The sequence below is a fragment of the Temnothorax longispinosus genome, chromosome 12 (genome assembly GCF_030848805.1).
Source record: "Temnothorax longispinosus isolate EJ_2023e chromosome 12, Tlon_JGU_v1, whole genome shotgun sequence".
Taxonomy (NCBI): Eukaryota; Metazoa; Arthropoda; class Insecta; order Hymenoptera; family Formicidae; genus Temnothorax; species Temnothorax longispinosus.
Genome location: NC_092369.1, coordinates 13,380,429 through 13,400,593, shown reverse-complemented (window position 1 = coordinate 13,400,593; position 20,165 = coordinate 13,380,429). Strand labels below are relative to the sequence as shown.

The 20,165-nt window shown below is 39.9% G+C and overlaps 3 protein-coding genes and 1 long non-coding RNA gene across 8 annotated transcripts; 3 read left to right on the top strand and 1 right to left on the bottom strand.

The window, feature by feature from the left end:
• Positions 1–197: 197 nt before the first annotated feature.
• Positions 198–3,977, top strand: LOC139822930 (dual specificity mitogen-activated protein kinase kinase 4). Of its 2 annotated transcripts, none has more exons than XM_071795125.1 (9): positions 198–727; positions 824–895; positions 1,009–1,123; positions 1,206–1,301; positions 1,370–1,547; positions 1,682–1,801; positions 1,881–2,180; positions 2,268–2,494; positions 2,581–3,977. In XM_071795125.1, exons 1-9 carry the CDS (start codon positions 610–612, stop codon positions 2,744–2,746), a joined length of 1,392 nt encoding a protein of 463 aa, XP_071651226.1. In that variant the 5' UTR covers positions 198–609; the 3' UTR covers positions 2,747–3,977. The 2 variants fall into 2 exon arrangements, with proteins under 2 accessions (XP_071651226.1, XP_071651227.1); XM_071795126.1 differs by having other exon boundaries at positions 211–652.
• A 643-nt stretch (positions 3,978–4,620) lies between these two features.
• Positions 4,621–16,853, top strand: LOC139822933 (uncharacterized). 3 transcript variants are annotated; one of them, XM_071795131.1, is made up of 4 exons: positions 4,621–5,003; positions 10,297–10,611; positions 11,315–11,493; positions 11,703–16,853. In XM_071795131.1, the coding sequence occupies exons 2-4, from the start codon at positions 10,347–10,349 to the stop codon at positions 12,147–12,149; spliced, it is 891 nt and encodes a 296-aa protein (XP_071651232.1). In that variant the 5' UTR covers positions 4,621–5,003; positions 10,297–10,346; the 3' UTR covers positions 12,150–16,853. The 3 variants fall into 3 exon arrangements, with proteins under 3 accessions (XP_071651232.1, XP_071651233.1, XP_071651234.1); XM_071795132.1 differs by lacking the exon at positions 4,621–5,003 and adding an exon at positions 5,587–7,038; XM_071795133.1 differs by lacking the exon at positions 4,621–5,003 and adding an exon at positions 9,279–9,498.
• Positions 7,080–9,395, bottom strand: LOC139822939 (uncharacterized). Its single transcript, XR_011734647.1, has 3 exons — positions 9,255–9,395; positions 8,075–8,494; positions 7,080–8,014 (listed from the first exon to the last, which is right to left on the bottom strand). It is a non-coding gene; the product is annotated as an uncharacterized lncRNA (long non-coding RNA).
• A 288-nt stretch (positions 16,854–17,141) lies between the features above and the next one.
• Positions 17,142–19,836, top strand: LOC139822928 (uncharacterized). 2 transcript variants are annotated; one of them, XM_071795123.1, is made up of 10 exons: positions 17,142–17,160; positions 17,239–17,354; positions 17,514–17,584; positions 17,668–17,804; positions 17,970–18,072; positions 18,222–18,280; positions 18,358–18,656; positions 18,744–19,000; positions 19,102–19,221; positions 19,334–19,836. In XM_071795123.1, exons 2-10 carry the CDS (start codon positions 17,286–17,288, stop codon positions 19,779–19,781), a joined length of 1,563 nt encoding a protein of 520 aa, XP_071651224.1. In that variant the 5' UTR covers positions 17,142–17,160; positions 17,239–17,285; the 3' UTR covers positions 19,782–19,836. The 2 variants fall into 2 exon arrangements, with proteins under 2 accessions (XP_071651224.1, XP_071651225.1); XM_071795124.1 differs by lacking the exon at positions 17,142–17,160 and having other exon boundaries at positions 19,102–19,217; positions 19,334–19,472.
• Positions 19,837–20,165: the final 329 nt, after the last annotated feature.

Below are 20,165 nucleotides of genomic sequence, written 5' to 3'. Positions count from 1 at the left end.
GCAATTAATTTTTTAACAATTCTTCAAAGATATAATCATAAAATTCCTCTAAATTTCATATATTCTTCCAAAAGATTCTCGATGAGAACAAAATCTTCCCTAAATTCGAGAAATCCCTAACTTGGTAACTGGCGCGCACGTCAAATTGACGTATGTATGTGAGAAAAACTGGTCGTTAACCTTCTGTGTACTACGCGATTCCCGTGGCCATGGACTGATGTATTCGTTATATATTCGTGTAATTGAGTGGATACTGGATCGGTGCATCTGTGTATATACCGTGTGTGGGAGTGTGTTTGCTGCGGAGCGGCCGAGTGCTCGTGACGGGTTTACGGCGAGTGGCGAGTGGCGAGATCGTCGCGCGAGGATCAACGAATTCCACTCGGCGGGCGAACGTTATCGGGCCACGGAACGCCAACGCGGTGAAGGGAGACGGAATCGCGCGAGACCGTACAAATACTACAAATGGTGCGACTGCCGCGCAACGCATATGCCAGACTGTTGAGATCCTGCGAGAAGGTCTCCTAAGAGGAGCGCCTTTGACGGTTTACCGTGCGGTCGCGAGACGCGAGCCTCGTGGGCGATCCCTGCCTGCGCCTGCGGCCCGGAATGGCGGAGAATCAGGGCAACTCGTCCGGTCAGACCGGCCAGGGTACGTTGCCGTCGACCGCGCGCACGCGATGCCGTTCGCCGAGCGATCATGGAAAACCTAACCTGATCGACCGAGGTGCGATGTGCGATTGCGGTGAATCTCGCGAGGACCAGCTTATTACAACCAGGGTTGTCATTCGTTTACCTTCTAATCGAATCCTCGACATTGCAGGTTCCGGCAGATCCTTCAGCTTTCCACGAATGGACTTTCGAACAAACAATGACGTTCAGAACGAGATGTCGGGTACGTTGGAAGTTGCGCGATCTCCGAAAACGAGAAAGAGAGAGAGAGAGATCTTTGAGCTGTTAGGACAATTTTCCTCATTATATTCTTTCTACTTCTTCCTTCTGTTACAGAGAGGCGAAGACAGCTGAAGCTTAGTTTCCAAACGCAGGGCAATAATTTGTCGTTTGCCAATTCTACAAATTCCTCGTTGTCAAATTCGACAGGAGCCACGGCGTGTCCACCAATGTGAGATTTTTAGCAAGCAAAATAATTTCATGTTTGTCACTTCCGCGTAACAAGACTGACTTTTCCGTTCGTGATGTAACAGATCCTCCCGCCCAAGTCTGCCTTTATCTCTACCTAAGCTGCCAGCCAGACCTCGCAATACGTTACAGCAGCAAGAATTTCTTCCTGATAAGGCAAGGTATGGAATCAAAAACAGAAAGGAGACATTTATCTTTTGAGATAAATTACAATGGAGCTTGTTTGTAGAGACAAACTACGAATGTGCCAGTCTATGCAGTCTACTGGTAAATTGCAGTTATCTACGGACGTAGTGTATGATTTCACAAGCGAGGATCTGCAGGATCTCGGGGAGATAGGAAGGGGAGGATTTGGAACTGTAAATAAGATGATTCATAGGATAAGCAATACCGTTATGGCTGTGAAGGTAGGCGGCGATTTGATTCTCACTCTTTCGCACATCTCACCCAATTCTATTCAAACTAGTTGGTAGAACTTGTAAATGTTATTTGATCTTATATTTCAAAATTAATTATATTAATTATATTACTTGTATTTCAGAGAATTCGCTCTACCGTGGACGAAAGAGAACAAAAGCAACTGTTAATGGATTTAGAAGTTGTGATGAAGTCAAACGAGTGCCCGTGTATTGTGCAATTTTATGGGGCTTTGTTTAAAGAGGTATGTGTGTAACTCGACGATATCGTTGGTATCAATGACGCAAAAGACAATTGGAGTTATTTTCTCTTTTCACGTACAGGGGGATTGTTGGATTTGCATGGAACTTATGGACACATCGTTAGATAAGTTTTACAAGTTCATCTATGAGAGATTAAACGAGAGGATACCGGAATGTATTCTAGGCAAAATCACAGTGGCAACTGTGAAGGCGCTGAATTACCTCAAGGAGAAGCTGAGAATAATTCACAGGGATGTGAAACCTAGTAATATTTTATTGGATCGTCGAGGTAATATAAAATTGTGCGACTTCGGTATATCTGGCCAGCTTGTAGACTCGATCGCGAGGACTCGGGATGCTGGTTGTAGACCGTACATGGCTGTAAGTTTAACAGCGCGTGAAATTAAATAACTCTGAAGCGAGATAGATATTCGTCCGTGCTTCATAAATATCATTGTATTTATTTAGCCGGAAAGGATAGACCCGCAACGCGCACGTGGTTACGACGTGCGGAGCGACGTGTGGTCATTAGGTATTACGATGATGGAGGTTGCTACAGGATACTTTCCGTACCCAAAGTGGAACTCTGTCTTCGAACAACTTTATCAAGTAGTGCAAGGTGATCCGCCGCGGCTTTCCCCCAATGAGAACGGCAATCACTTCACTATGGACTTTGTGAACTTTGTGAATACATGGTAGAGTAACTTTATATCTTCCTATCCACCGAGACAATCGAGACGATTCCTTTCGGAATTAAAATTGTTTTGTATTGTCTGTTAAGTTTAATTAAGGAGGAGACGCAGCGACCGAAGTACAATAAACTGCTGGAGCATCCGTTCATCAGGCAAGCCGAGGAAGCGACGATTGACGTCGCGGCGTACATCAGCGGTGTTCTGGACAATATGGCTAATAACGGAGTGACACCGTTCACTACCAATCAACCATAAGAGTCGGTAATTAAAGCGGCGGGGCGACAGCAGGGCATGTCACACGTCAGTACCTCGGTTTTTGCAGTTCTCTTCAGACTTTTACCCTCCGAATACCGTGTACGAACGGTATTGTCGCACTCCCAACGATCTAACGTAGATAGCGAAACCGACCGATTGTTTTTGTCGACGTGCGTCGTCGTCTCACTTAGAATTTGTATTCTCGTGGTCGTGGAACCACTGTATACACGATAGAACGAGTATCGAGATGTACGTCGGCGAGCTGGCATTTGTTAAGTATCGAGTGGTAATCGCGTACGTCCTTTTCTCCTCCTCTTGTTCCGTCATCCTCCTTTCCCGTCTCTTTCTCGCTCGTTCAATATGATTCCTAGATCCACGTCGCGCCCCGACAGCATTTCCCTCAGTTCATGTAACTCTCGCGATAGCGCGACTTATCCAAGTGAATTTCCAGCGGATCATACGTATGCGTATGCACGTACGTATGCACATATGTATGCGGATATATGTGTATATATACCTGTACCTGTACCTGTACAGCGGAACGCAATTCGTGGTACATACGAAAAAGAAGCGATTCATGTAGAGATAAGTCGAAAAAAATAAATATGACATTTTCGTACATGAAGCAATTTTTTTGAGAAAATTAGATTTAAAAATTTATCAAATATCTGCCTATTGTTATTTCTATTTGTATCAACAAATGTCCATAACGATTTACTTTCTAAAGCGATTCTACTAAAATTTCCTCAAGTTATCTTATCGCGAGTTACAGTATGATACAAGTAATAGAATATCGAGAACTTGCGATGTGGCAATAATAGATGTTACAAAGAACAATTTCCTAACTGTCAGTTATCATCAAGATAAATAGTGCGCGTTCAACTTTACAAATCTGATTTCTTATTGAAAATGGCGCTTCATAAAAAAAGAAGGCGTTTAAACGTCTTATCCGATTAGTTTCTACACAGACAATCGGTCTTTTCGTCTTTGCCTCACGAGTTACAGTTCATCCTGTATATACGCATAATTATATCTTGCCTAAAGTCCTGATTTCCACGATCTTTTGTAAGGAGCATTATAAGAGTGCTCGGCGGACTAGTCGCCAAGATGGTAAATCGAGGATACACCCGCATTGGCTGTTTTTTGAGGATTTTCTTAGGACAGATTTAAATACGAGTATCAAATGTTAGGAGTGCTGTAATGTAATGGAAATAAATCATCGACACTCGCAGCTCTTTTCTCTCTCTTTCTCTCTCTCGTATCTCTCCTCTCCCAAGTTTCCCCGGCTTGGCGTGCGCCAAGTTTACGCCTTGCTAATTCCTTGTGACTCCAACCGGCGAGTCCCTCTTATCTTCCACGTGGCGGCTCGTCACCGGCATTCGTCTACCGGCAGGTTCGAAAAGCTGCGGGTTCAGGTGTAATTTCGCCGTTGCGAATGCGGTAGGGGACTGCCGATTATCACACTTTCCTCCTTCGATCCTATCCGATCAAATCGTTCTTCAAAATATTAACTCAAAACGATGGGGAAAAAAAAAAAAAAGGAAAGGAAGGATCGCGCAATTTGGTGCCGCGAATCCACAAATCTACCTCTCGCGAAAGAAGAGATGTTCTCTCGACAAAATAGGGGTAATTGTGTGTCACAACCCTCGCAGATCGTTGTATTTAGGTTCGTCCTGGGTCGAACTGTCTCGTCGCGTTTCCCGCGCGAGAGCAAACTTCGCCGGAGCGAGATAATGACTGTGATCGATAACCCTGGACGATCGTGTACGCGCACCTGCCGTACCTGTCGTAGTGGTACCGTTTGCACAGGTAAGAAGATGGCGGTAGAATGGCGCTATGGTGGTTGACGGTGCCAGTGCTCCTCCAGTGACCGGTCGTTAGTTCGGACAGAACCACCGCGGCCAATTCGCTGAAACGATCTCGGATTTTTGCGAAGAGGTGACGAACGAAATCGCCGAGTCGTCGACGCAGAATTGTGATTAATCGAACAAGAATATTCAGTTAATATCCTGATAACTTAGCGTCGCGCGTGACACTGACAGGTAGTGTTGCATTGTAATTTATAACGTATGTGTAAAACATCGCGAGGATTGATCAAATATTCATCAATTTCGAACTGAAACAAACTGAAATAATCCACGGACGATATTTCCAAAGTGTGATGCGAGGACCGTCCGCCGTTTGACAATTCTCCGTCCCTGTCCGTCGGCGAAGCCTATAATTCGAAAGAAGCAAGCTTGCGCTAATTCGAATCAAGGTGAGTAAATAATTTTATGTTCCCTTGGACTGTCAAAAAGACGTGGAACTGCCGTGAAAACCAGCGCGATAAAAAATTACGTGACAAAAGAAATGCGCCACAGCGATTTTCTAACGATTGGTTGTTTTGTTGAACAAATTCCGAAATTTAGCGAGAAAATCGAGAGAAATCGCCTGAAAACAAAAATGTCGTTTCGAGAGGATTATTAAGAAATGAGATATTGGGAATATATCTCTCGATGGCAACGGGATAATTTTTTAGACGACGGCAACCGTTGCTCGGTATTTTTCTTCATATCTGTACCTTAGAAATAAAGAATATATCGTATCTCCATTATTATGAATTCAGAGAAAACAAAATTTAAAGTAATTTAACTGACATGTTTAATAGTACAACTGTCAATAAAATGCTGTACCTGACTAAAATTAAGACACTGAAAATTTTCAATATGACTTCTTCCAAACATTGTATTTTAGGAACTATGTAATAACAGACGTAAGACCTTTTACTATTAAACAATTTAAGTTCCTGGTATATTGAAAACGGTATATTGTATATATATTAATCTAATATATTCTATTAACTCCATTTTAACGAAACCTACAATTTTTTACCTACAGGTACATCTAAGGTAATACATCTAAGGTACAGATACATTCTTGAGAGTGAGAGAGACGATTGGAAACAGGGAGAGTGTTTCGAAAAAGATTGTTAAAAAATAATATTGGGAATATATCTCTCGACAGAGCAATAGGACAATTTTTTAGACGACGGCAACGTCGCTCGGTATCTTTCTTTTCTTTTTTTTTCTTCTTCGTGCGTCCTTGACGTCAAGAAAGAGAGACGATTGACCGTAAGGGTTTCACGGCTCCGCGGACATACATTGGCGACGATTATCGCCGCGAATAGTCGTTATGCCTGCTGCTGCTGCTGCTGCAGCTCCGCGCTGCCCCCGGAATCAATTCTCTTGAATATTTGATGCGCGAGCCGCTCCGCCCTCCCGGAACTCCGGGCGCGCGTCCGCGTCGGAGAGTCTATGTCTATATCCGTAAGCCCTCCCCCTCCCCCCTCGACCGCGCGATAGACCGTCCGGTCTTTTAAATCGCCCACTGAAATGCGACCACATCATTCCTATTCGCGATGACCCGTCACATTCTCGGGAGGACGCGCGACCGACACCGAGCCCCCCTCGCGTTTTCCCAAGAAGACCCCTGTTGCGTGACCCCATCCGTTCGCATCCCCTGCGGCGCGTATCGCATTTTGATTCGGCAAAAAAGTGTATATTCGACGTTGATTTCCAAGAAGCGGAAAAAATCTCGTAGAAATCGTTGCAAAAAGTCGACGGAATGCAGCGAGAGCAAGCGCCGCTTCATCGCCCGCCACCCTTCATTTTCCCATCCCCCTTGAAATTCATGATCGACTTACAATAGTTATACGCGTTATATTCGACGTAATCGAAGCGCGATGAACGTCAGCGGAAATAGATCGTCTTGCGACATTGCGAATCGATTCGGAACGCGGATATAGTATAACGCTATACCGGTCCCATTACGTCTTTTTACATTACGCGGCGCATAATGTTACGTTGTCGCACGTAATACGTCGCTTTGCGCGAAAGCGTGTAGCGACGCAAACGTAAAACGTAAACGAAACGTGGTGGTAGTGACTCACACGACCTGCCGCGCGCCGCGCGGGGAGAACGCGGCAGGTGCACGCTGCCGCCGCCGCGCCGGTTGCTGATACTGGGCTGGGTGCTGCTGCTCCGCCACCACCACCTTCTGCCTTCAACGTGGTGGCCGGCGGGGCCGGCCAGCCGGGTAACCCACGGCATGGCAGACAGGGGGACGTTCCCTCGCGTCCCCCGCGCGGATGTTCCCAGGAGATTATTGATCGGCCGCGCAGATATTTCCACCGACGACGATGTAGCCGATGATGGGGCAGGTCCTCGGCGATGGCGTCCGTCCGAATTTCTTCTCGGGCCCTCCTTGCTCTTCCGGCAAGGTTCTGTCCCTGCGTGAAGAGATTCTCTCCTCGGGTTCGGATTCTTTCGTTTTCTACCGAAACGACAAAAGTTCGGTTTTACGTTAAATCGCGAATATATATCTGTACCTTAGAGATAAAAGAATTGTATCTCCAGTTTTTGTCAAAATGGAGTTAATATTTTTTTTTAATGTACCACGAGCTTTGATAAAGAGCCTTATGTCTATATTATTCTAGTCTAGTCTAGTCTATATTATAGTTCAGTTGTATTATTTATGGTTGTACTATTAAATATGTCAGTTAAATTACCTTATTTTTACTTTATTCCCTGTTTCCTCTACACTTACAATAATGGAGATACGATTCTTTACTTCTAAGGGCTCTAAGGTACAGAATGGAAAGTACAATATATAAAATTCTGTCGCTAAAGAGCTGGCGGTATGTAAAATAAGAGGTTGAATTACATGTACACCGAAAAAGACACAGCGCCTCTCAAATGCTGCATGCGATTATAATTCAATTTTAAATAATTCTTTAAAAAATTATGTATGTTTTATATGTATCGAGTCTGAAATGATATTGGACCAGGGTGTAGCAAATTATTTTCTCTAGAAGATTTAACAACGTAAGAAAATGTTGATGAGTTACATCGTAAAACATACAGTAACGATAATATTTTGCTTCTCTCTTGGTTGCCAAATTTTATTGCACAGGCAAATAGGATTCTTATATAACTAACAAAATTAATTACTAAAACCTCGCTTTTCCTGCTGTTTTGTCTAAAACTTTATAGCATTAACCAGAAGTAAATTATCCCCTAATTCGCGTAACTAACGAACACATTTCGAGATATATCTCTTCAGAAACTTCGTGAGTTTGATAGCGAACTCTTCGCAAGACACGTGACGAGAATCCAATATTATCCTCATTACGAAAGAAATGTGTGTTGATAAGAAAATTATGTTTGCATTTAAGGGCTACTGTTGGCAGCAAAAATTCGTCGCGCACATTTCGAAGTCGGAAGCGTCCACCTAAAATTCAACATTTTATTGCAACGATGTACTTTTCCGTGGATGATATATTTTCCCTACCGCTCCCGGAAGGAGGGCCCATCCTCCGTAGAACGCCCAAAAGCGTCAACGTGTACGTGTCCTGCGTCTGTGTTGATTCAGTAGGACTGACAAATCTCGTACTAACGATCCCGCATGGACGCCGACCAATGATGATGAGGGTCCGGGGTGAATCTTGCGCGCCATTCTCTCGTCTCGGTCGAATGGCCGTGGCTCCTACCCCTCTCTCACGCCGGCTTTATCGTAACTGGCGGTCGCTGCCTCCCCCGATTCGATCAATGGAGGCCGCCTGTACCAAGGCGAGTGGGCGAACTGCGTCCACCCCCGCTTACGGCGCAGACAGGACGAAAATACGCGTATACCGCCACCGCCTCCGTCCGTTCGTTCTCGGAGGACAGAAATGTTCCCGCGTAGGCCGTAGATAGTATACATTCGGAAAATCTGAAATCAATTATTACCATTCGTGGAAAACCAGGAAAATTATGTAAATTTTATCGCGTTCGAACGCTTGGATATGAATATAAATAGCAGCGATTATATACAGAGAGCTTTAGCCTTCTGCTAAAATAACTTGATAAGTGTCTCTGTGTTAATATAAAAAACTGTTTAACATGTATTCGCGTAATTAGATCAAGACCGAACGATATCTGTAAGTGCGACTACAATATATGTATCAACATTTATCCATTTCAATCGTGTTCCTTCAAAAGAACCGAATATTTTTTTATCAAATGATTATAGTTTGCGATAACTTAAAATTAATGATGGATTCAAGACTCGTTGAGTTATTTTGAAAATGTGATAAGAATTTTGGATTTTTCTAATGTTATTCGAAACGGAAGCGTCTTGAAAAGTTTACTTATTTTAAAAGTCTTGAATGTGTTGAAAGCTTTGAATGTTTTAAGAAAAAAAAATACATTTTTTTTCCTTACAACACCGTTATTACTTCAATTTATTCTCTATTTTACTCGCTAACAAAAATTCATAAACACTTCAGATTTTAATACGGAGATTTTCTAGACGTTCAAGACTTTCAAGACATAAAAAATTTTTAAAAAGATTCCGGCTTCGATATTCGGAACAATTGGATCTGTGTAGGTATCCATATATTTACAAGAAGAACTCAAGGCGCTAAAACGTGGTGTTACGCAAAAGCGACGTATCTCTTAATTCAATTAATATAATCGTTTTATCGACATACGTCATCTGCGACCTGAAATATTTCGGCGTCCGTCGCCGCCCGTGTTCGTATATATATACACGCCATGATCGGCATCAGGAGGGTGAGCTTCCCCCGTTGCTTTTAGTTAGGGGAGGGTCGACGAAAAGGAAAGAGGGTCGTCGGCGGGTCTGGCCGACGCGTGTGCATGGTCCACCTGTGCGAGAGGGAACCTAGCACACCTGTCACCACACGCGCGCACTAAGGTGCCTCCGTCAGATCGCAGGTAGGCACTAGTCAGTCAGCCAGCCAGCCAGCTAGCGCGTTCCACCCCTTTGCTACCACCAGTCCAACTCGCCCGACCGTACCGTGTGCGCGCCACTCTCTCGCAGTCAGTCGTCGTTAATCGCTCATTTCGCACATACGTGCCGTATACCTGGGTCGCTATCCGGCCAGGAAACAAGTGCGAATAATAATTTCAATTTCGAGTGTGGTACCACAATTTTTGGTGATCTTTCTCTCTCTTCTCCCGATCCGAACTCTCCAACCCTCGCGGGATTGTGATCGATGTTGCGCCCTTCCGCGAACGAGCGTCAACGGGTGACGCATTATCTGACGCCGTTTGCCTCCCGAAGAGCGCTTCGGGTTCTCGGTCCTGGTTTGCGTGAAAATCGGTTCGCAGGACGCTATTCACACGCGTGTAATACCAGCGCGTGAGATGAAATGAAAGAAAAAAGGTGAAAGAGAGAGTTTAACGCCGAACACGGTCGTCGTCTCTATGACGTCAGGAGACATTTCCACGAGCTGGTGAATCATGGAGTTTCCAGGTACCGCGTGAGCGGTTCCGGAAACCAGAACAATCGGAATTCAACGTCGAACCACCCCCTTGTATCGCGAGCTTGCGAGTGGACAGAAAAATAGTGCCATCACATCGAATTGCCTTCCGAACAAAATTATTCGCGCCCTCGTCACCTATTTACGAAGCCCAACTCGAACAATTCGATCGACGATACCTCTGAAAACGCAAAGAAACGCTCCTTCCGGGCAGAAATTAACGCGGAAACGGGGAACCGTTGATTTTTAGGCGCTTCTCGCGTTGGCACGCTGGAGGCTGGGTGATGAGAGACGGCAAAAATGAGGATCGACCTAGCGGAAGTTGAAGTATCGACGGAGGACAGCCCGCCTGCCGCCATCGCCGTCGCCGCCGCGGCGGACATCGGCAGCATGGACAGCACAGACGACTACGACGGAGTCGAGGCCGAGTTAACGAGCCTCTCCTGGTTGCAGTCGCTTGATATCACCAGCGCCGGCCTGCCGACGCCACCCTGCTCGCCATCGCCACCGCCGCTCGCCCGCCAACCCCCGAAGAAGCTGTCGCCCTTGGTCAAGGCCGAACTAGGTAACCAGGTTTCAAGGATTTAACCCGGAACCGGAGAACCGCACGCGTGCCCTCGTTATTATCGTTATACACTGTTAAAATCATAGTATCAAATTATACTCAATTTTAGTCATTTTTAACTATTCATATAGGCCGCCACTGCTCCTGCTCAATATCTTGTTAATTTAATTAAAACAATGTTAATTTAAATAAACCAATGGAGTTAGAATAATATTGTTTGTGTTAAAATAATAAATTTTGACACACATGATAGCTAAAAATAACAAAATGTTATTTATCTCAAGGTATTGGTTTAAATTTCGCTCTTTAATATTTAACAGTGTAAAACACGGTAAAATCTCGAAAATTAACAAAATAATTTGAATATAATTTAGAAAATAAAATTTCTTATTACATTTTAATCTATATTAAAAATTTAGGAAAATTGTTTGGAAACTTATCGCTTATTTAAAAAAATGCTGTCCAAGAGATATACAAGTTATAAAAATTTGTTTGTCTCCTGCCTTATTTCTCGCTGTATATCGAGAACCTCGATGAAATTTTCAAGTCGTTTGATCAATTTTTTGCGGATAATTGTGTCTAGATGATATATCGATCTTCGAATCGCGGAATGAGAAAATCGCTAAAAATACAACCCGTAATAATGTCTCACATGTGTACAATTGAGCGGGTAATTTTCTTTCAATTTCCCTATTTTTATTAGATCTCGCGGAAAATGCCGACAAATATCGAACGGATCCCAATGCGAAGCCGCCGTTCTCCTACGCCACAATCATTTGTCTTGCGATGCGCGCCAACGATAACAAGGTCTCCCTTTCGAACATCTACGCGTGGATCCGAGAGAATTTCTTGTTTTACAAGTACGCCGATCCAGCCTGGAAGGTAAAGCGGACTTTACGTTTATAGTTCCCATCTTCCTTTTCTCCTTAAATTAATCAACAATCAAATGTACCTATTATACTTTATCTAATTTGTATAAGTTTTCGCTTCACTTGCTTTCTGACTTTAAAAAGGAAAACTTTTGGCTCTGCCGCTTCAACGCAAACATCGTTAAATTGCTGATAATAATCTCTATCGCTTATCGCGAACAGAACTCGATCCGGCACAATCTCTCGTTGAACAAGTGCTTTGTGAAGCTGCCGCGCTCCAAGGACGAGCCGGGCAAGGGCGGCTTCTGGAAGCTGGATCTCGAGAGGATGGAGGAGGGCAAGCAGTCCAGGCGCCAGCGTTCTATGATCTCGCAGCGGTCTCGAGGCACCAAGAGGCAATCCCCCTCCGCGACGACCACGACGACGGCGACGACGACGCTTAACGCTCTGAATACCGGCAGCAGCTGCACGCCGCCCACCAGCTGCCTGTCCAACACCCTGTACGAGACTCCGCCTAGTAGCGTGTCACCCCCCATCCCGGACAGTCTGTCGGAAGTGCCGGAGTCGACGCAGGTGAGCCTGAGCGAGGACGACTTCACGAGCCTGCTGATCGCTGGCTGGGACGAGAATAATCAACTGGAGCTTCTCGATCTCTTGGACACCCTCTAAACTCCCTCTAAATATGCCCCCGCCCTTCCCTCCTCCCCTCTCTTTCCCGTCTCTCAGGAATCATCGGTTCTTCGTACGGAACGGACGCGTTCTTGTTCTCTCTGCATGCGTCCCTCGATTTCCCGTTTCACACGATGATGAATTACGGCGTGAATAACGGCATTTTCCGAACTCCGAGATAGACTGAGAGAAATCTCAATTTTTTGGTTCTATTGGAATTCGCGAGAGCGTTCCATTCCGTGGTTGCGATATAACGCGCGAATGGCAATTATGTCGTTAAACTATTTTACGTCCAAGAGCAGGCAGACGCAAAAGTTTGATTCGATCGTGTATTTGTTATATAAAATGTCACAGATATTAATTTGCGATCGAGGTCGAGGCGAGGTGAGAACAGAAGTGCCGTTAGGGAAGAAAGGCCAGAGAGAGAAAAGCGAGCATATCTTCTTTCTTCTTCCTTAACAGTGAGTTAACTGGCGTAAACGATATAACGAATGATTGTAACGTCGCAATTTGAACGCGCTCAGGCAGATGGTCTTAAAGCTCCTGTTTCCTCATTGGAACCGCATTGAACTGTGACGCGAGAAGCGAGAGGCGAATCGCATGGCACGTGAACCTTTTTCCCTTTTCTTTCCTCTTTATACATTGAAGTAAATTAGCTTTCTCGTATATTCGCGTGCGTTTATTATTCTGGATTAATTTGATCTTTAACCCATTAAATTCTAACAGACCACGTGCTTTTCTGTTTTATCCTCGTAACTTGGGTTTTAATTCAAAATTTTTATACCGCGATTGATATTTAGAGGAGCAAGTCATTTTACCCCTGAATATTAATTGTTTAGTTGAATATTAATTATTAATTGTTAAAAGTTTTGATTAGGATCCGAGTTACAAGTTACAAGTGTAAAACAGAAAAGCGCGCAAGGCTCTCGCAGGACTTAATGGGTTAAGTCAATCATATATGTATATTTCAACGAAAATTAACTTTAAGATAGCCAATCAAAATTTACAATTGTTTATTAATCAAGAGAAGAGAATTCTTGATACATTTTACCGATTGTACTGTTAAACGTGGTGTGGGTGTGAAAGAAAATTAATTTATTCCGACGCGTAGTACGTAGCGTACGTAGTATGTACATATGACTAATGTAACGTGTAAACTTGTGTGAAAAAAAGATTTACATGAGCCCTCGTGCCTGATGTCGTAGTACAATATGGCTGCAGAGAAAAACAGTAGAATTATCGCCGTCAGCAATCGCCGTTACGTATAACCATAACGTATATAACTGATATATAATTAATGCCGAGAAACGGCTACTCATGACGGAACATCGTAATTCGATTGAAGCGATTATTAGATTATGCCGCGAAATATTCGCCATAATCGGTGGTGTTACACGGATGAGCAACATCAGTGCTTTTGATATATTTCATGAATTTAGAGACATAAGCGGCATCCTTTCCGATGTAACGAGAGAAATTCGTTATTTCTATAAATATAGATACAGTTTCTGCAGTTTTGTATAACAATTCTTGATATTTATTCGGACATTTGTTTTCTCGCCGCATCTCTTCATTTATATTCAACTCGCACCTTAGCCATTGGTGATCCATTTCGATTTTCTTTCTTGATTTCTTAATCGTCGAGTCTGTTTTGGAATATCATTCTTTTGCACCGATATTCCTTTTTGCCTGGAGAATGACCGTACTCCTTGCGGCAAAACAATTCACGCATCGTGCCTTGGAATAATTAGAAAGTATCCCTTGTGTATTCTTAAGCAAAATGCGTTATATATACATATATATCTGTCAGATCGATCGATTAGCGTAATGCATACGATATTTTCTATCGTTGCATTTAAATGACACTTTCCAGTGTCTCCTGCTTCGATTTTTATCGCGCAAGAGGAGAAAATGTATAACACGCATCTTAGAAGAGACGCATCGCAATCAATCAATTGCGAATCAGTTGCGACAAGTATTACAAAGGGTTCATTGACACTTTAATCCTTCCGGAATCTAAAGATACAGACAAGTATTTAAACATAATACGCCCGATTGAAAATAGCATTTCTAGATTCCGGAAGTTAACAAATCATTATAAAACATTAAATCTTAGTACACGACGTACACCCAAGATCATTAATGTTACCTTAATACACAAATTTAAGCGCTCATCAAGACAAACGCACATATTGCACATTTGCTGCAACATCGACATAACTAAAAAAAAAAAAAACAAAGCTTTCCAGAAAATAAGTATTTTGAATCATTACAATTTTGTAATATCATTCTTAAAGTATGTATCTAGCTATATTTTAACTTTTCATTCAGTGTATTGAATTCTCGCCATCCTTTTGCAAACAATTAAAAGATGACAATTTTTGAGTTATGTCTTTGTTGTAGCAAATGAGTGATATGTTCCGATATGTTCATAAATTTATACGTTAAAGTATTAATAACTCTGTATATATCGAGCAGGTATACACAGCGCAACTGCGATTTCTATTTTATTATCCCTATGTCGTCCCTCCCTCCCCCCTCTCTCTCTCTCTTTCTGGACGATTAGGAATTATTATTACCATAATTAGTGATATCGTGATTACGGCGATGTTTCGTTGTATGGAACCATAGTACTTATAGATGAAACGTAGAAGTATGCGTTAGATTCCTACACTGTTGTAAGTGGGGTGTCTCGAGAAATGCCACTCGACGATTGAAAGATTGTTCAACGTATATACACTGAAAAAAATTTTTTTTAATATTTAAAAAGCCTTACTTGAATACTCCTAACAACATATTTACTTAATATAATCACATATTTATTTAGAATTAGATATCTTTACTTAAATTAAGTAAAAATATCTAATTCTAAATAAATATGTGATTATATTAAGTAAATTACTTAATTTAATGTAGTATTTATTATAATTTAAAGTAAAGTACTTAAATTAAGTAAAAATATTTAATTCTAAAGTGATTATATTAAGTAAATATGTTGTTAGGAGTATTCAAGTAAAGCTTTTTAAATATTAAAAAATTTTTTTTTCAGTGTAGAATTCTACTCCAAATTATGTTGGGAATATGATAAAACAGGCGATTTTAAAAACAATACGTACAAAATGTCAACGAAATAAATCAAAGCTAGATTTAATTGCAGTTTTGAGAGCGCGAGCTGTTCGCCTCAGCAGCGGTCATTTTACCAAATGTAATACAAAACGAACAATTCTTCTCAGTGCTAGCAAAGCGCGTCGTTAATATTTTCTAAACAACTTAATTACGAATAAAATATAAGAATACTTTCTAAAAAAAAAGTTTAAAGGTAATTCGAAAAACAAAATTCCAGCTACGAAATAAATTGTTGGCGAAGAACGTCGATTGCGATTCTCTATTTGAAATTTTGATCGGTTTTTTGGGAATTTTGTTAGTGACGAAAGATCGATTAGAAGAAAGTAGAGTAACGATAAAAGAGAAGTTTTCGTGACGTCGCGGTATTTCAAGCGACACCCCGCACATAAGTCTCGCGTTTTATTATCACGTGTACGACTACACGATAACATATTAGAATACAATTGTCGGAGGCGATACTAATTACGCTGGTGTGTGATATAATAACTAATTTAGTTGAATTGGTGTGTCAATTTTTACGCTCTAATTCACGCCTTTTCAGAATCCGTCCAAGTTCGTCCGTCCCGAGGGCAGTTTAAGGCTCCTTCGTTTCTTCATTGCAGCCGTATTGAGTTATAACGTCAAAAGCGAGAAATCAGTCTTTTTGAAGGATTTTTCTCTCCTACACATTAAGAGAGATTGACTTTTTGTGTCAACAACCATCTTCGATTACGATTTGATAAAGTAGATGTCTCCTTTTCATTATATCATCAATATAATTTAATATAATAATATAAATCCTGTATTTCCATTGAAAATCAATCATACGATAGTTAGTCAAGATTTATAGCTGTTTATTAATCCACAAGTCGAAAAGGAAACTTTTAATCCATTATATTTTGTATTACTAATCGATGATAGTAAAGAATGGCTAATAATATTAATAAAAATATAAAAAAAGAAGAAAGATGTTAGGAATATCTTTACAAATAAAAATATAATATATTTTACCAGTCTATATACATGCGGTGCGTCCCAGGTAGCAGCTGACGTTATTTGTCGTTATTTTAATGTCCAAATGTCGTTATCTTCACATCAAAATAACATCTAAGATCAGCTTGCTACTTATTGGGACGGTGTAAAAAAGTTAATTTATGTCTACATATAATGCAAGAGAAAGAGATTCGTAATTTCTCGCTTCTCACATAGTAACTCGATACGGTTGCAGCGAGAAAATAGGAATTTATACATCACGTTCGCAATGCGTTAATAACGGAAAATATGAATTTGAAGATTGATTGTCGAAATACGAAAGGACGACAAACAACAACAAAACCAACGCAATCGCGAACATATAACTGTATTGATCGCGATTAATCGCGAGTAGAGTGGATATGTGCCTTGAAGTAAAACTAAAAGTATAGTTGTGTTTTCTTTTTCTCTTCTACCTATAAATTATTTATCCCCACGATATATATATATATATAATATAAGGGCTCAGTGCAACGTGTGGTTGTCTCCATGATTTGTATCCCATATATAATTTAACATGTAAATTCTCTACGAGACATAAAAGAAATAAATATCGGAGGAACGTCATTTTATCTCGGGATATTTTTTTCTCTCCTTATTTTCCATACAACTTGAAAATACGCATTGACGTTTATATAAGAATGTAATATATTAAATAATTGTAATTAGGTGCGTATTCGTAATTCTTTTTGGATTTGTAGCACGGACACGCACCACGGACAATCGTATGTCGATAATATCGAAAAGTAGATGCGGCTATGCAGTTTCATCACGTCTGCTTTTCCAATTGGCGCTGATGCGCGGAACATCCGGATTATAGGTTATATGATAAAGTACTGATAAATAGTAGAAAATATTATCAACAATGTCAATTGTAAAGTGCCTTACATAATTACTGCTCCATATTGAGATATTTTTACACGCGTGGTCATATATTGATGATAAATCGCAGGTGCATGCATCTTTAATTTTTTAATATTGGAATTGATTATTATAATCATGATGGACAAACGACTGAAAGCCATAGAGGAACATTATACTAATTTGGAATATGAAAACAACACAGTAGTGAGTATAAATAATATGAGTACTTAGGTATAATATGTCTGTATGAATGTAGGTACTGTCAATAATTAATTATGAAAGTCAGAACGAGTGTAAGCGAGCACCTTAATCTATATTGTCTTATATAAAAAATATAACATTACTTTCTATGTGTGTTTTTAGAAAGCGCTACCAAAAATATCCACTTTAACTAAGGAATTGAAATTTATGGAAATCAACGACTTCTCAGAGAGGTAAATAGGCTCAATTTCAAAGTATAAGTGACACGATGAAAAAGTTGCGTTCACAAATGTCACTTTAAATTGTGTATTTGCAGATTTCTCAAAACGGCATCTGTAATCGAAGAGAATTTATCTCTTTTTAAAGCTGCTTGTGAACATACTGATACAATTACCACCATTATCAAGTACTTGAATTATTTCGGCATGAAGTTTAAGCTTGGCAGTAATTGCGGTAATATAATCTTCATAATTGCAATTTAAAGAAATATGTTGATCGTCTGTTATTTGTATTTTGTACAAATTTTATTTTGTTCGTGAATAACAATAGTACACAGAAACATGTCAGATTGTTTGTATTCTTTTTTAAACACTTTTTTTATTTTTTTATTTCTTGTAGATGAAGAATACAAGAAGGATGATGTAGTCTTGTTAGTAATACTTACAGTCCTGAGAATATGTGGCGAAATCGAGATGCTTTCATTTCTGGAACATGCCATCATGTAACTATTAAAAATGTTATGCTTTTAAATATATATATATATATATATATATATATATATATATATATATATATAATTGTCGCTTATATTTCTTATGTCCAAATTAGTATTGTCATTAATTTTATGTACAAATTGTTTTTGTATTTCAGCAAAAATTCAGCACTGGAAAAATCGATTCGATATGAACGTTTAATACATAAAATTAGAAGTAAGAAAAACACATCAGTAATAAAGTAGAAATTTGTATCTTTCTCCGTAATAAAGATTTTATATATTTTGTTATAGGTCATACAAATGAAATAATACTTCTGGGAGATGCGGATTTGTATGCCGTCATTGGATATTTGAGGAATAGAAAATCCATTTTTGATTTAATCCCATCTGTAAATAAAGTTTGGGTTCAAGAGCCAATAAAAGAGAAATTTTTGTGGCTTGTCAAGGAATATGTCGAATATTCCTTTCCCATTTATACATTTCGAACGAAGAACGAGTTATTTACAGCCAGGACACCAAATGAAATTAACATAGTATCCATATGGACGGAAGATATTGTATTTGCCAAAAACTTAGCGATGTCTTTAAATGTATAGCATTTTAATTTTATAACATAATCCTGCTCGAGAAATTTGTCCTACTATTATTAATATGACTTCTGTATTTGACTTATTCAGAGAGACGTTCTATTTATAAATACTTACATGGACTTTTACAATGGTACCGTGCTCTTGCCATATACAAAAATGTTTGACGAAACGTTGTATAAACGGTGCGAGCCGAATTTCGACGATTCTATAAAACAGCTAAGTGTGCAAAGATATGTGCCAGTTTACAATTTATTTTATGATGGTATATGGCAACCGCCTGTAAAAGGCACATATTGCACGGTAAAGAACATACATGGTGTGAGCCAGTGGGCAAATGCAACAAGGTACAAAATCACATTTTCTTGATCTTAATTATATGATTCTGTCATGATGTTTGATAAAATTCATACATGATTTATTTAGTGTTGATATATCATTGTTGTAGTGGCGATGTTAACAAATGCATTAATTCAGCCGAGAAAGGATTCAAAATATGGAGCAGTAAATCTGTTGCTTGTAGAATGCAAATATTATCCAAATTTGCGTCTACGTTAAAGTGCAGTGAGTACGTATTACGTGTTTAATTATAAAATTTTTTAATATTTTCATAGCGTCTTATCTGGTTTTAATTGTTCTCAACGATATCTTTTAACTGGCTTTCTCTTGTTTCTCTTTAGGAAATTTGTAATGGGAGATATAACATCGCAATGGATAAAATTCTCATTTATCTATGAGAATTCTTTATCTTGGGTCTCACAAAGTGAAGGGTCAGAAGTAACAAAAATTCGTAACCCAAGAGGTGTTATTATTTTAAAGGAGGACGATGAAATCTTTTTATTTCAACGACTAATGCAAATTTTAACCGTTGGAAATTCTGTTATCGTTATATGCGACTCAAATTTCTGCAGTCTGGTACCATATTGTAACATGTTTTCAGTATCTGAGATACCGCCAGGTGTTATAAATTTGTTGTCAAGTGAAAATGTAAAGGATCTAGAATTATCTTTATGCGGGATGGACTACGAAAGCTATGCAAAACAGTTCTTCTCAGAAGATCCCGACGATCTCGAAAAAACTTACATAAACCTTACTAAACCGAAGCATATTATAGTTCCTTTTAAATAGTTTTAATGTAGGTTCGATAGGATAGATATATCCATATAAACATCATATGAGTATATATTTTTGCATATTTATTTTATAATTTCTCCATCATTCATCCTTGAATTCTTTAGATTAAAGCTGATAACTCGAGATTAGAAAATAAGATTACTGCCATTACCGGGTCTTATAATCAAACTTATTGGAAGAATTTTGCAAAATGCTTTTAATTTTGTCGGCAGAATGCCAACAGAAATGTAACAATCGGTAACAGACTACGACATATAGTAAATTGACGGTAAAAACCGAGAAAAATCTCATTTTGTATTAACATTTATGTTTAAATTAAATATAGAATAGAAATAAATGGAATTTATCAACATTCTAAAAGATAATCAATTGTACTGA